The sequence below is a fragment of the Mastomys coucha genome, unplaced genomic scaffold, assembly GCF_008632895.1.
Source record: "Mastomys coucha isolate ucsf_1 unplaced genomic scaffold, UCSF_Mcou_1 pScaffold5, whole genome shotgun sequence".
Taxonomy (NCBI): domain Eukaryota; kingdom Metazoa; phylum Chordata; class Mammalia; order Rodentia; family Muridae; genus Mastomys; species Mastomys coucha.
Window position 1 is genome coordinate 93113773 of NW_022196911.1, and position 13357 is coordinate 93127129.

The 13357-nt window shown below is 45.4% G+C and overlaps 1 protein-coding gene and 1 long non-coding RNA gene across 2 annotated transcripts in view; one reads left to right on the forward strand and one right to left on the reverse strand.

Moving 5' to 3' along the window:
- The window catches only part of Kpnb1 (karyopherin subunit beta 1), a 27097-nt gene extending 16481 nt beyond the window's left edge, over nucleotides 1-10616 (reverse strand). Inside the window, exons 1-8 of the mRNA XM_031351581.1 lie at nucleotides 10223-10616; nucleotides 10068-10126; nucleotides 7753-7935; nucleotides 4098-4298; nucleotides 3092-3244; nucleotides 1432-1491; nucleotides 865-954; nucleotides 440-550 (exon numbers count right to left, since the gene is read on the reverse strand). Coding sequence (XP_031207441.1) covers nucleotides 440-550; nucleotides 865-954; nucleotides 1432-1491; nucleotides 3092-3244; nucleotides 4098-4298; nucleotides 7753-7935; nucleotides 10068-10126; nucleotides 10223-10262 — 897 coding nt within the window. The 5' untranslated portion in view covers nucleotides 10263-10616. The remainder of the gene's footprint in view (nucleotides 1-439; nucleotides 551-864; nucleotides 955-1431; nucleotides 1492-3091; nucleotides 3245-4097; nucleotides 4299-7752; nucleotides 7936-10067; nucleotides 10127-10222) is intronic.
- Nucleotides 10617-10729: 113 nt separating this feature from the next.
- LOC116077211 lies at nucleotides 10730-11649 on the forward strand. The gene is made up of 2 exons (XR_004113189.1): nucleotides 10730-10929; nucleotides 11231-11649. It is a non-coding gene; the product is annotated as an uncharacterized LOC116077211 (long non-coding RNA).
- The last annotated feature ends 1708 nt before the right edge of the window (nucleotides 11650-13357 follow it).

The following is a 13357-nucleotide window of genomic DNA, read 5'->3' on the forward strand; positions in this document are numbered from 1 at the left end:
TAGTTTCTAAACACACAGGAAATTGGTGTATTAAAAAATGATCCAAGTCTGATACAGTGTTCTCTTGGCTCACACGAAACTCAAAGAGGAGGCTGCTCAAGGTTCCAGGTCAAAGATACCCTTCCCCCCATATCTGACTACTTCTCCAGAGCTAGTAAGCTGTTAATTACACATCTTGGTCTTGTACTAAGAAAACAACTCCCTGCTGCCACTTCAATAAGCTGACAACCTGCTGCCCCCTTGTGTTCACAGCAGAACTATCAGTATGAAGACCTGCAATTGGCAAAAACATGAATTGTCTCATTACTGAGGGCATCTGGTATCTCTACAGTCACCCAGTCAGAACAGAACCCCTCCAGAAGAATGATACACACAAAGGAAACGTGTAAAGTTCTGACACAATAGCAGCTTTTCTCAGAGAGGCTCACCCCTGGCTCACCTCTGAAGCCTCAATGGCCAAATCCATTTCCTCATCACAGACATTGGACCAGAACTCTATCCCTTGGAGAGCCACCTCATCAATGTCACTTTTCATTGCTTCAATTGTGATCTAAAAGGGAAAAAGGACACCAAGTAAGTACAAACTCAAGTTAAGACATCCCTGTAACCAGACATTCAAGATTAAAAAAATACAATTTGTGGGCTCAGTGGTTAAGTGCTCTATATAGTGAGCTCTAGATCAACGGGAACTATGGTGTGAAACACTGTCTCACAAAAATAAACAATAAGCCTAATACCCATACTCAAGTAATTTTCTTGACTTCATAATACTAAGTTTCAAAAAACCCACAGAATTACAAAATACCAATTAAAAATAATGAGCCCAGCAACTAACTTCAAGTTCAAATTACATAAAATACTTACTGCAAAAAGGGCAGGACCCATATATGTCTCCATGTACTGGTAATACAAGGACATTATCTTCACTAGATTCTGTAAAGCAGCCACTCTTACCTTTAAGAACAAATTAAACAGTTACTAAGACAGTAAGCAGTCTGCAGAGGTGTTCAAATGACTAAGGTAACACTGTCGTCTGACCTCCATTCTCACTCTCTTCTTGTATATTCAGTCTGCCCCACTTCCATGGTCCAGTGAGGAAAACCCACACAAGGGTTAAACTACTGGTGCCACCTAGACCAAGTCACTCCTTTCACTAAGGTCCAGGGTAAAGCTTAGGTCACAGCAGTAGCAATGCCCTTCGTTTCAATGTCTACAATGGAGAGAATCACTCATGGCACTAAATTAGCAAAGACGATCAAATCTCAAACTTTAAGAGAGTAATAGTTCTATTATATATATTGTAAAAAATGTTCATTAACAAGATTACTCAAACTTTGCTTAATTCAACGATTCCCTAAATTCCCAACTGGGTGATAAGAGTGTTTCCTAGGAAGACAGGGAGAGATAATTTTCAAATAGCAACAAACTTACCCTTGTATCTGGACACTGTGTGGCTTCACAGACCACTTGCATGATAAAGTGCCGTTCAGACTGCGGACAAGGTAAAGAACATTAGGAATACGTTAACTAGACTATCAGAGAAGACAGAAAGACTAGGTTTTCACAAGGTTTAAATAATAGCCAGTGAAAAGAGGAAAATACAGAAAACCAAAACCCTACATGTAGGAAAACCACTTTCCTTATATGTAAGTTTTAAGATTCAGGCTAGCATGTTCTATAGTGAATTCTAGGTTAGCTAGGGTTATAAAGAGTGAACACAATGCCTCAAAATAAATTTCAAGATACTCATTTGATACATTTGATTTCTGAGACAAATTTTTCGGTGAAATGACAAGTTGACATCAAACCTGGTAAAGGGGGAACAGAATGGTTAACGTCACAGTTAGCCTTCCTAAATCATCTGTGATCGCAAAGGAAAATTCCACTTCTGAACCAATTATATCAGTTTTCTCTGAATCTGGCCATTGTGGCATACACCTTTAATCCTAGCATTCAGAGCCTGTCTGACAAACCAAAGAAAAACAGAAAAGCCAAAAAAAAAAGACGTAACAAACCACACAAATTTGTTTGCTGTGGTATTTTAGATCTCACAACTCAAAGGCCAAGAAACCACAAAAACTGACCCAAGGTATCAATAAACATAAATCCAAAAATATTTTCAGAGCATATGACTTAGTTATTCTACTTCTGAGTATAGGCTAAAATGAACTGAAATCAGCTTTCAAAAAACATCCACATGCTCATTTTCACAATAGTCCTGTTCACAGTATCTGAAAAGTGAAAGCAGCCTAAAATGGATGGCTTGATATACAAAATGCAGTATATACATATAAAACATTTATCATCATCATCATCACCATCATCACCATCACCAACACCTAGCTTTACAAAGAAAATTATCATGCATGGACAACTTTTGAAGATACTATGCTAAGTAAAAAACAAAACAAAAAAACCAAACCTAGCTATGAAAAGTCAAGTATAGTCTGGTAGGATGGCTCAGTGGGTGAAGGTACTTGGTGTGCAAGCCTGATGACCAAAGCTCAACCCATGGATCCAACAGAAAGGGGAAAGGAGAAAACAGATTCTAAATTGTCTGTCCCCTGACTGCTACACTATGTGTACCACTCCCAACATGCCATGTGCATACACAAAACATTATAGTAATTCAAAAATTTAAAAGGGCAAATGAGGCCTGATTCCATTTTCATATTTATATGAAGTATTCAGAGTAATCAAGTTCACAGAAACAGAAAGTAGAATTGTGGGTGCTAGCAGCTGGAGACTGGAGAAATGGGACGTCAGCCACTAGGTATAGTGTTAGTTTGCCAGGTGAAACGTGATGAAAGCCTCTAAAGCAAACTGAATAACCAACCTAACACATTAAAAAAGGTCATCATGGGCAGGGTGGCGGTGGCGGTGGCGGTGGCGGTGGCACACGCTTTTAATCCCAGCACTTGGGAGGACAAGGCAGGCGGATTTCTGAGTTCGAGGCCAGCCTGGTCTACAGAGTGAGTTCCAGGACAGCCAGGGCTACAGAGAAACCCTGTCCCGAAAAACCAAAAAAAAAAAAAAAAAAGGTCTTTCATTTCTCGTACTCTAAACAGGTTATGATGTCAGAGAAACATACCTCTTTGTCAAAGTTTGCTTTGGTGAACTCCAGTGAGTTCAGGAGTGCATTGGTAGCAGCCAGCTTCACATTGTTACTAGGCTCCTCCTTCCTCATCCCCTGTATTATGGCAGTCAGGATCTCATTGGATTTATCCTGTAGCTGCTCTGGGTCCTAAAACAAGCAGAGAAAATTAACAGCTTAGCAATATGCTGCTGACTAACAGCTGTCCTTCCAATAAGAACAGCTACTGAAGGGAATCACAAACCTTTTCTTACATTTTTATTTGGGACAGTTCTGCAAAGCACCTGCAAAATCCCTATGGTGCAAACTAAACCAAACAAACCTAACTCAGCAGCCCTGTCTCTGGACAGAGACAGCAGCAGTCTGGTGGTTTTTCCCACCTGTACCAAAAATAAAGTTTTAGAACAGCCAAGGACCTGCAGCGAACGACTAAGGACATCTAAGCTCAGGTCAAATGCTATGGGCTGTGTACTAAGTCAGTGCTGACCAGAGAACAAGGAATAAACCTCACCAGCAGTAGTCCAAGGAGGGCTGTAGCTAAGACTTGCGTGGTTTCAGTGACTAACGCTGGAGGTAAGAAAACTGGCCTCCAGACAGTAACTAAAAAGGCATGGGAACAGTCATGGCTACTCCCCACGAACCCCCAAGAACAGCTCTTGAGAAATGGAGGCAAAAAGCTCAGGAGTTCAATCAAGGTCAGCCTGGAATACAAGACTGTCTCAAAACAAAATCTCTGATTTCCACTGAGTTTGTTCTTTTTCTTTTTGTGCAGGAGACCATATCAAAAGGTCTCATGAATCCTAGGTACTCTACGGTACTACACCCAACCTCAGCCCCATTCTGAGGTCCTTACTTTAGAACATCATTAGGAACTGAAGAAGTACTCCCATCTTTTAAAGTCCTACAACAGCTCAGTGTTTCCATCTCCTGAGAGAACCCAGCACTACTCATGGGGCAGCTAAAAGAATCAAAGCACAGAAACTAGAAATAGGCAAATACTTACGATATCTTGGCAAATGTAACCAATAGCTTCCAATGTGGACTCTTTCATGTGCTCTGTGCTGTTGGGGTTTGTGACATTAGCTACCAGCTGAGGAATTAGTTCTGGCCACTGGCTTACTGGGATCTCTGCACAAGCAATACCAGCCACACATTGTGAGGCTGAACTAGGCCGGTAAGTTTCTGTGCCCAAAGTCTGCAGAACCTGGAGGGGTGGGTTTGAAGGAGAGGGAAAATGACACAGAGCATCAGTTTCTAACAGTCCGAGTGCATTTCACCCATCGACAACCACTTCTGTAACACATATCTGGTATCTGTTCTCCTCACCCCCACAGACTCCTTAAGTCTCAACACCAGCCTCCAGAACCTTTAAGCAATCCACCCTCGCGTGCAGCCAGACAGACTTCTTCCCAACTCAGCTATATCAAAACTCATACATGTCAGGAAGAAGCTGCCCTGGAAGTCAAGGCAGGAGAGATGAGGGCAAAATATTATTTTCTAGGCATGTGTTTGTAGTAAGAGCACGCTTGCTGCCTTTTATGGACAGGAAGTTCGGGCTGTGGAATGCATAGCCGTGGTGTGGAGCATCCAGGTAAATGAAATCCCTAGTACATTAATCTAATCCAACTCAAGGAAATGATTTTCTCACCAACACCAACATACTTCCTTCCTTTCTATTCATTACAATCTAGTACTGACTTAGGTAAAAAAGCTTGGGGTTAAGTGACAGCATCATATAAATGTTACCAAAATTTAAAACTCAACCATTATATAACTGAACTCTCAGGACTAGTTCTGTATGCCTAGGAACCAAAATAGTGTTCTTAGCCATCACCAAGAAGTAGTCAGTGATGCCAAATGGAAATCTGCCACTAAGCATGTCTCACTGGAAATGCAGCATTTATACAGGGTAATCACACAGATTCGGATAAAGGAGGAAGCCACCACTTGTGCAGGGTTAACCATTACCATGATCAGCTAATTCAGACCATGAACTCACTAAGAATCATGAGCTCACTCAAAGGCAAACAGTTAACTGTTCCTGGCATGAACACTGAACCAAAAAAAAAAAGCTGGTAGACATTCAGACCTGCTCTGCTGACTTAGGTCTGGTCACTTAGTGCCCTGTGATACAGCTATTAGCTAGTATGAACGCTCTCTTATATGGCATACCATTTTTGCCAGCCTCCACCCAATAATTTCAATCTTAAATGAAAGTTTTGCTCTCTAGGAACAGCAGAGCTAGAATGGTTGTCATCTGTCAAAGGCATACAGTGGTGCACACCCTGGCTCCCAGCTTAATAAGCTCAGCATTCAGAAGACTGAGGCAGGAAGAAAGCCGGGGCCACACAGTGAGCACCTTCCTGAAAACCACAAAGGAAAAATGAGACAAGCTCTCTAAAACTTAAGAAGGTGAATGGGAGTAACCCAGTCTGACTAAGCCCCAGCACAAGGTGCAGACATGGAGTACCAGGGAAGGGAAGGGAAGGGAAGGGAAGGGACTACCGTGTGTGGCAGAAGCCAGCCGGGGACAGTGTGAGATCTCTAGCTTCAAACAATTAAAACCAACAAAAGAGAAAAAATATTTTATTTGTATCCAACAACTAAGAGGAGGTGAGGATTAAAATATTATTATGCTTGGCTGGAAAGATGGCTCAGCCATTAAAAGTGCATGCATCTCGTGCAGAGTACTCAAGCTCTGCTCCTACATCAAGCAGCTCACAACTCCTTGTAATTCCAGCTCCAGGGGCCTAGATTCCACACCTATCTCCTCCATGGGCACCTGTACTAAAGTGCACACACCCACACACATATACGTAATTACAAATAACTCAATAGGCAGACAAATAGGCAGACACATTGGTATACCTTTAATCCAGAACTAGAGAAATAAAGCAGGTTGATCTCTGTTGGGTTTGAGGCTGGCCTAACCTATACAGTGAGTTTAGCTATAGCGAGACCCTGTCTAAAAGCAACACTTCAGAAAAATGTCATTTCTCAGAAGACACAATAAGGATAGAAATAAGTTTATATACTCCAAGGAAGAGTCAAAATAAGTTGGTTTTTCTAACTTATGTCAACTGACAGGCAGTAGACAGGATGACTGAAAAAGGGTTAGGGTTAGGTCACTGCATCTGCCTCAAAGGACACTAATTTGCTTAAAGTGAATCTAAATCCAGCAGTTATGATGCCCATAATCTTGACCTGCCTAAATACAAACAGAAATTCCTTTTACTTCCACCTTAATACCCTGAACAAATTACCACTACAACTATTTAATTTACCCAGCTTCTGTTGGCCTCTATCCATAAATACCACTAAGTAACAATTACTTAAAACAAGAAGGAAAGCGGGTGGTGACACATGCCTTTAAGCCCAGCACTTAGGAGGCAGAGGCAGGCAGATCTCTGAGTTTGAGAGCAGCCTGGTCTACAGAGTGAGATCTAGAACAGCCAGGGCTATACAGAGAAACCCTGTCTCCAAGGGGGGAAAAAAGCCTATCTACATTTGAATCCTGTGCTTTCAAATTCAACAAAAACAACAAAACAACAAAAATGCCACAATGTTTCAAAACCAGCAAAGAACTCAATGCTGAGATCTCAAGAAAGTTTTCCATAATCGGTTTCAAGTACATAAAAAGACAAGGTACACACCCAGGACTCAGGAGGCAGAGGCAGTTAAGATTGTGAGTTTCGGGCCAGCCTAGACTACATAGTGAAACAGACAAACAAACAAAAAAAAAAAAATCTGCAAGCTCTATGCTTGACTCAAAATTATTTAACCAGCAAACAGGACCTGCTACCACTGAAGCAAAAAGGAGCTGAGCTGTTTGACTGTGTTGGAGAGAGAGCAAAACAGCCTAACACTCCCTTTTCTCCCAAAGGACCTGAGAGTTCAGTTCCTTGTCTGATGCTCACAATGGCATGTAACTCCAGCTCCAGGGAAATCAACACCCTCTCTGGCTTCTAAAGTTCCTAAAACATACATAAACACACATTTTTAAAAAAGGAGGAAATATCTTTAAGATATCTCTGAAAATCCAGGCATGGTGGCAAACACCTGACTCCATTTAGAGTAAATGCAGAACGATAAGAGTTCACAGACACCCTTTATATATCAGAGTGCAGTGTGGTGGCTTATGCCTACAATCCCAGTGCTTCAGAACTGAAACAGGAAGACCAGGATTTTGATGCAAGCCTGGGCTACACGAGACTGCGTGGAAAATACGTTCCTTGCCTGAATTCATTCTAGAGATCCCAAATACACTTTCTCTCATGTGGCGCTAAGGAGAGAACCTGAGGCTCTGTAGCTACTGGTAACCTCTACCACTGAGCTAAAGAAATAGGACCAGTGAAATGTCTTAAGTGGCTGTGATATATACAACACCAAAACCTGTACTTCTCTAATTCTATCTACAGACCCAACTAAAGCTTCCCAAGCTGCTGCAGTCATCTTAGCTAGCTGAACCCAACACTGCACCAATGCACAAAACACCTATTTCCACATTGAAGAGACTTTAATCAAAATAAATTTTTACATTCAGTTAAAGTTTAGGTCTCAGAAACCTATCACTATCACGCTCTGTGGCATGCAAACGACCATGCCCAACAACGTCGTTCCTTAGACCATATGACATCAAGGACTGGACAGTCACTTACATAGTTCTTGACTTCCCGTCGAGCATTTGCATCAATAGCAAGCCACCTCTGCTGGTACTGTGCCTTGATATCTGGATCTTTCGATGTCAAAGAGTTCTTAATTTGTAGACCAGCTGCAACTCTGGCAACTTGACTGTTTCCTGGATTTGCCAGCACTCTGGACAGTTCCACAAGGAACGTGGGCTGTAGAGAAGGTGCATTGTTAAGTATATCAGCAATTTCCTCTTGCTTGTAAAGCACTAGAGAAGCACATCAAATGTGTATCAAATCAAAGTATCTCAGGAAACTGGGAAATATCTCTTTCAAGTGGTACTGGCCTAGACTCAACACTGCAGGTTTCCTTGGGTTCAAAAAGTTAAGGCCTGAGTAAGCAATGTAAGCCACTTCAAGGACAAGTCCTATAAAAACCGCTGTGTGAAGAGACAGATTCTTCCTATCAAGAACACATTTTGAGCCCAAGTCTAATAAACAGCTCCCTAGAATTAAAGGCAAACTGACACCTGGTGATGCCTTAATCCTAGTGACAAGTTTGTACAAGAATGTCCAGTACTGCAAAACTGCTGAATAAAGATTACTTAAAAAGTATACTTTAGAAAAAAAAAATCTTGTCCAAAAATACCAGTAAGGACAGCCCTCTGATCTCATATAAGTGATCTTCTCAAACACATATATCTAAGTATAACACAGATGTAAGACCTAGAACTCCACACCTTTTAGGTATGAATGTTCAACAAAAGGGATCTGTAAGTCAAAGTATAAACTAGTGTTCAGAAATTGAAAGAACACAACAATGTGAAAGATAAATTGTCAAGAAAAATCGGTTTTATCCCAGCACTTAGAAGGCAGACAGGTGGATTTCCAAGTTCAAGACCAGCCTGGTTTAGAGTTCCAGGACAGTCAGGGAAACCCTGCCCCGAAACCCAGCCCCCCCAAAAAAGAGAAAAATAAATAAGATACTCATCTAAAACACATTCCTTCCTGTTCCAGAGCATACATACAGAAGAATACACATGGGGGGCAAGAGGCTTGGGGTGGAGAGTGGGGGCCCGGGATCTGCCCAATCAGGAAAGTTATAGAAGCCCAAAGTAGACACACTTTTTTAGTGTTAGCAAACTCTACAAACTCAGGAGGTAATTCCTCAAGTTTTATTATGTGCCACTGAAGAGTGTTAGGAGCGTGAAAAAGGACTACTTGCAAACTAGCAAAAGCAAAACCAAGAATATACTATGAGCAGAATTCTCAGTCTACACTAACCAGGAAATGCTTGAAAAGGTGCGAGTTAAAAGATAAAAAACGTTAATACAAAGTGCTTACCTCTCTACCCACCCAAAAAAGTGGTCGGTCAGTACAAATAAGATCTGTCGCTTTATGGATGTTACTATTTTGCCAAGCTATCACAAAGGACTACATTTGGTTACAATGTTTTCTTGACTTTTTAAAACTTACTACCTTTAAGAGACTTTCAATACCATCCACCCTTCCCTCCATTCCTCTTCCCCCAGAAAGGAGAGGAGAAACATTCTGGCAATAGGCTGCTTTAAAAATCCCACATATTGCTATACAAAAGTGAGTCATTTTTTTTTCTTTTTTAAAATGTACTTAAATCCGAAAATATGAAAAACGGGGTTACCCCTGTGATTTATCAGGGAACAGGCTCAATCTCAGAAATGAGCCTCAGCCTGAGAGCCCTAAACATGAGATCTCTGATAATCCAAGTCCAAACAGAATATACGTGTACACTTAGACCAGGAATGGGATAATAGGACAAAAAAAAAACCAAAAAATTGTGGCAATGGGTTCAGAGGTGGTCGGGTGCCAGGCGTGGCCATGAGCACGGAGCAAGGGAGCTTAGGAAAGGGTAGGGCTCTGGGAAGTAGTTGCAGACAGCCACGGGGCCATGGGACAGGAAGGAGAAGCCGGCCGCAGCCAGTACGAGGCAGGCGGCAGGGCGCAGAGCTTCCACATGGCCCCTAGGCCCGGCTCCCCAACCCCCACCCTTGCTGAACACGCAGCGCTATGCAACCTAACTTCCCTTCCCTCCCTCTTTCTCCCTCCCGCTGCACCGCCGCCCTCAGGCCGCGCGGCGATAGGACAGCGATCACCCCGGCGCGCCTCGCCATTGGCTAGACGCAGGGCCCGGGGCGGGACACACCCACCGGCTTCCCGATGGCGGGGTTAGGTTGGGCCGGGCGGGGGGGAAGGGGGACGAGATGGGGCGGGGTGGGTTCCTGAGGCCTGGGCCTCCAGGAGGGCGGGAAGGCCCGCACGCAGGGATGGGGACGCGGCGGGATGGGGCGCGGCGGGGCGGCACGCACCAGATTCTCCACGGCCGCACGCTCAAGGAACTTCTGCGCCGCTTCCAGCTCCAGCCGATCTGCCAGGAGGAATGGGGGAGAGGCAGCGGGGTCAGAGGGGCCACCCCCTCCCCCACCGCAGTCACCTCAGCCCGACCCCCGGCCCCGAGACCTACCCGGAGACACGGTCTTCTCAAGGATGGTTATGAGCTCCATGGCGGAGGTGACGGCGGCGGGGACTCCTCCCAAGACGACGGCCCGGCCTGTCGGGCGGCGGCTCCAACTGGGGATGGGGGTTGGGGGTCGGGTGGGAAGGGAGGGTGGGGTGGGGGGTGGGGGTCACCACAAGCCCATTCACCGGCTGCCTGCGGGTAGGCGCTCCGGCTCCTCTTCCTCCCCACTCTCTTTCTTTCCGCCCTCCTAATGTGCTAGGCGGCAGCAGCTGCTCCTCTGGCGGCGGGGGAGGGACCCCGGGGGCAGCTCGGAGCGCGGCTGGTGCTCGGGCGGCGGAGGGAGAAAGGAAGGGCGGCAGTAAGTGAGAGGCGGATCGCTGGGAGGGAGAGAAATGGAGGGAGGGAGGCGGAGGGATATTCTTGCCGGACCTCTCCGCGGCGGCACCGCGCTGCACAGCGACTGGCTAGTGCCTGGGCCACGCCGAGTCCCCAATTGGCCAGAAGGCTAGCGTTGAAGGCCCGCCGCGCGCCCATTGGTCGGCTGGCTTCAAGCCCCGGTTGGCTGGGCGGGCGGCGGAATGGGGAGTGCTTATTGGCCGAGGGGAGGGGCTCTGGGGTGGGGCTGGTGAGAGCGCGCCGCTGATTGGGCCGGCCTGGTAAAGGCCTTCGGGCTCAGGCCGGCTGTGCGCGGGGAGGATGGTGGGCGGAAGGTAGGGATCCGGGAGCGCCGGATTGGTTAGGGTGCTGGACGTTGATAGGACAGGGCGCCGGGAGAACTGAGGAGAGGAGTTCGGGGTCGCCGCGAGGAAAGGCGGGAGGCGCCGGGGCTCTTGAGCGTCGAGCGCAGGGCACGACGGGACGCCTCCGGGGTGGGGCGGGGCTGCACGCGAGTGGCTCGGACTGCGCTCTACGGAGAGCGGTCACTCGCGGCGGCGTACGCGAGGTGAGGCTTTCGCGGGCCTCGGAGGGGGCGGGAAGGGAGACCGTTAAAATCCTGCGCCGCGCCCACAGGAAGCTGCCGTAATGGCGAGGTCCGCTGTCGGCGGGGCTCCGCGCTGAGCTGGACCGTGAAAACCACGTGGTTCACCTTCCGACGTGCGGATTTGAAAACTGAAGCCCAGAGAGAGCGTGGAGCGTGTCCAAGGTCACACAGCCGATCGCAGAATCGGTTCAGGCGCGCCTAGTTGCCCTTGGAGCCCCTGTCAGGGGCCCTGTGCTGTTAACAAAGTTTCGCGGAGGCGCGTCCTTAGACCACTTAACATAATAAACCTTTAGTGTTAAGGCTTCATTTACAAGATGTGTATAGAATTGTATAAAGAACGTGTGCGTTGACGAGCTGTAAGAACATAACCTGCCATCTCAGTATCCGGAAGTCTGAACTACAGTCTGAGATCTTCTTCCAAAAAATAAAAATAAAAATGTTGCATATAGTTGCTTAACATCCCCTTCTCATCTGGGTGCCTGGGCTGCAAGTCGTGGGGACTAGGAGCATACGGGTCCAGGTAGCATGTAAATTTTATCACTTATTTTTAACGTGTAAAGAAATTGTCCCACACTAGCCACACTTTGGAAACTTGGAGGGAATTTAGTGTTCTCTGGAACACTTACAGTCTTAGCCAGCTACCTTGTGGTTTTTTTTTTTCTTTTTTTTTTTTGCATGTAATGTATTTTTTCAATGACTTCATATATACATATAATATGTTCTGAATACTTTGAATACTTTCACATCTTAGCCTAGCTGATTTTAAGAAAGATTTTTGTTTACTATGCAATCATGATTTTAGTTTGGGTGTGGTTTGTTGGTTGGTTTGGGATTTATTTTTTTCCCGGTGTCGGGGTTGGTCTCTGTGTATCCCTGACTGTCCTGGAACTCCTTCTGTAGATCAGGCTGGCCTCAAACTCAGATTTGCCTCTGCCTCCCCAGTACTGGGCTTTATTTTTTTAAAGACCGAGTCTCACTTGGGAGTCAGGGAGAGAGGTAGATCTCTGGAGTCCAACTGGTCTACAGAGTGAGTTCCAGGACTATTCAAACACTGTCTTGAAAACAAAAAAAGGGTGTCTCATGCAGCTCTGTCTGGCCTGGATCACACTAAGTTGACCAGGATGGCCTTGAACTCAAAGATCCACCTGCTTCTGCCTTCAACACCAAGATTGCCCAGGAAATGAGTTTTATTGTAATGTTTTCTTTAGAATGTAATTTGAATTTGTGTATGTGTGTGAGTTTATGTTTTGCCTCTTTGAGACAGGATCTCTTTTTGTAGCTATCCTAGAACTCACTATGTATTTCAGACTGGCTTCAGTACATGTGCAACTTCCCTTCCTCAGAGTCCTGAGTGCACACACCTACACACAGATGCATGCTGGTCCTGTGCCTCCATAACTTTGATTCTTAAGCCAAAAGCCAGTCTTAATACTATAGGAACTTCAATTTTTTTTTTATTTTTTATTTTTTTTTTTTGGTTTTTCGAGACAGGGTTTCTCTGTGTAGCCCTGGCTGTCCTGGAACTCACTCTGTAGACCAAGCTGGCCTTGAACTCAGAAGTCCACCTGCCTCTGCCTCCCAAGTGCTGGGATTAAAGACATGCACCACCACTGCCCGGCTGAAACTTGATATTTTATAACAAGAAATGTAGGCCCATCATTCCTCATACAGCATTTTACCTAGTTGATTTCCTCTCGTTTACCAGCTTCCTAACCCCAGCTCTTTGCCCTCTCAGCTAGGAGTGCTACTCTTTGTGTGTGGCTTTAAGTCAATGATAGGGAAGCTGAGAACGTACATCAGAGGGTTTGCTTAGTGCATTCACTAGCATTCCTCTGTAGTTTTATCAGTCCACAGGGCCGGGTGCCTTGGAAAGGTAGATATACAAAGATCTTGGGGAAAGTTCAAGGTCATGTTTGGCTGATCTGAGCTACATGAAATTCTGTCTCAAACAATAGGGACTGGAGAGATGTCTCAGTGGTTAAGAGCACTGGTTACTTTTCCAGAGGACCTAGATTCAATTTCCAGCACACGTGACAGTTTACAACCTTCTACCTCCAGTTCCAGGGAATCCAATGCCCTCTTCTAGATGAGGCAGAGGCAGGCGGATTTCTGAGTTCGAGGCCAGTCTGGTCTACAGAGTGAGTTCCAGGACAGCC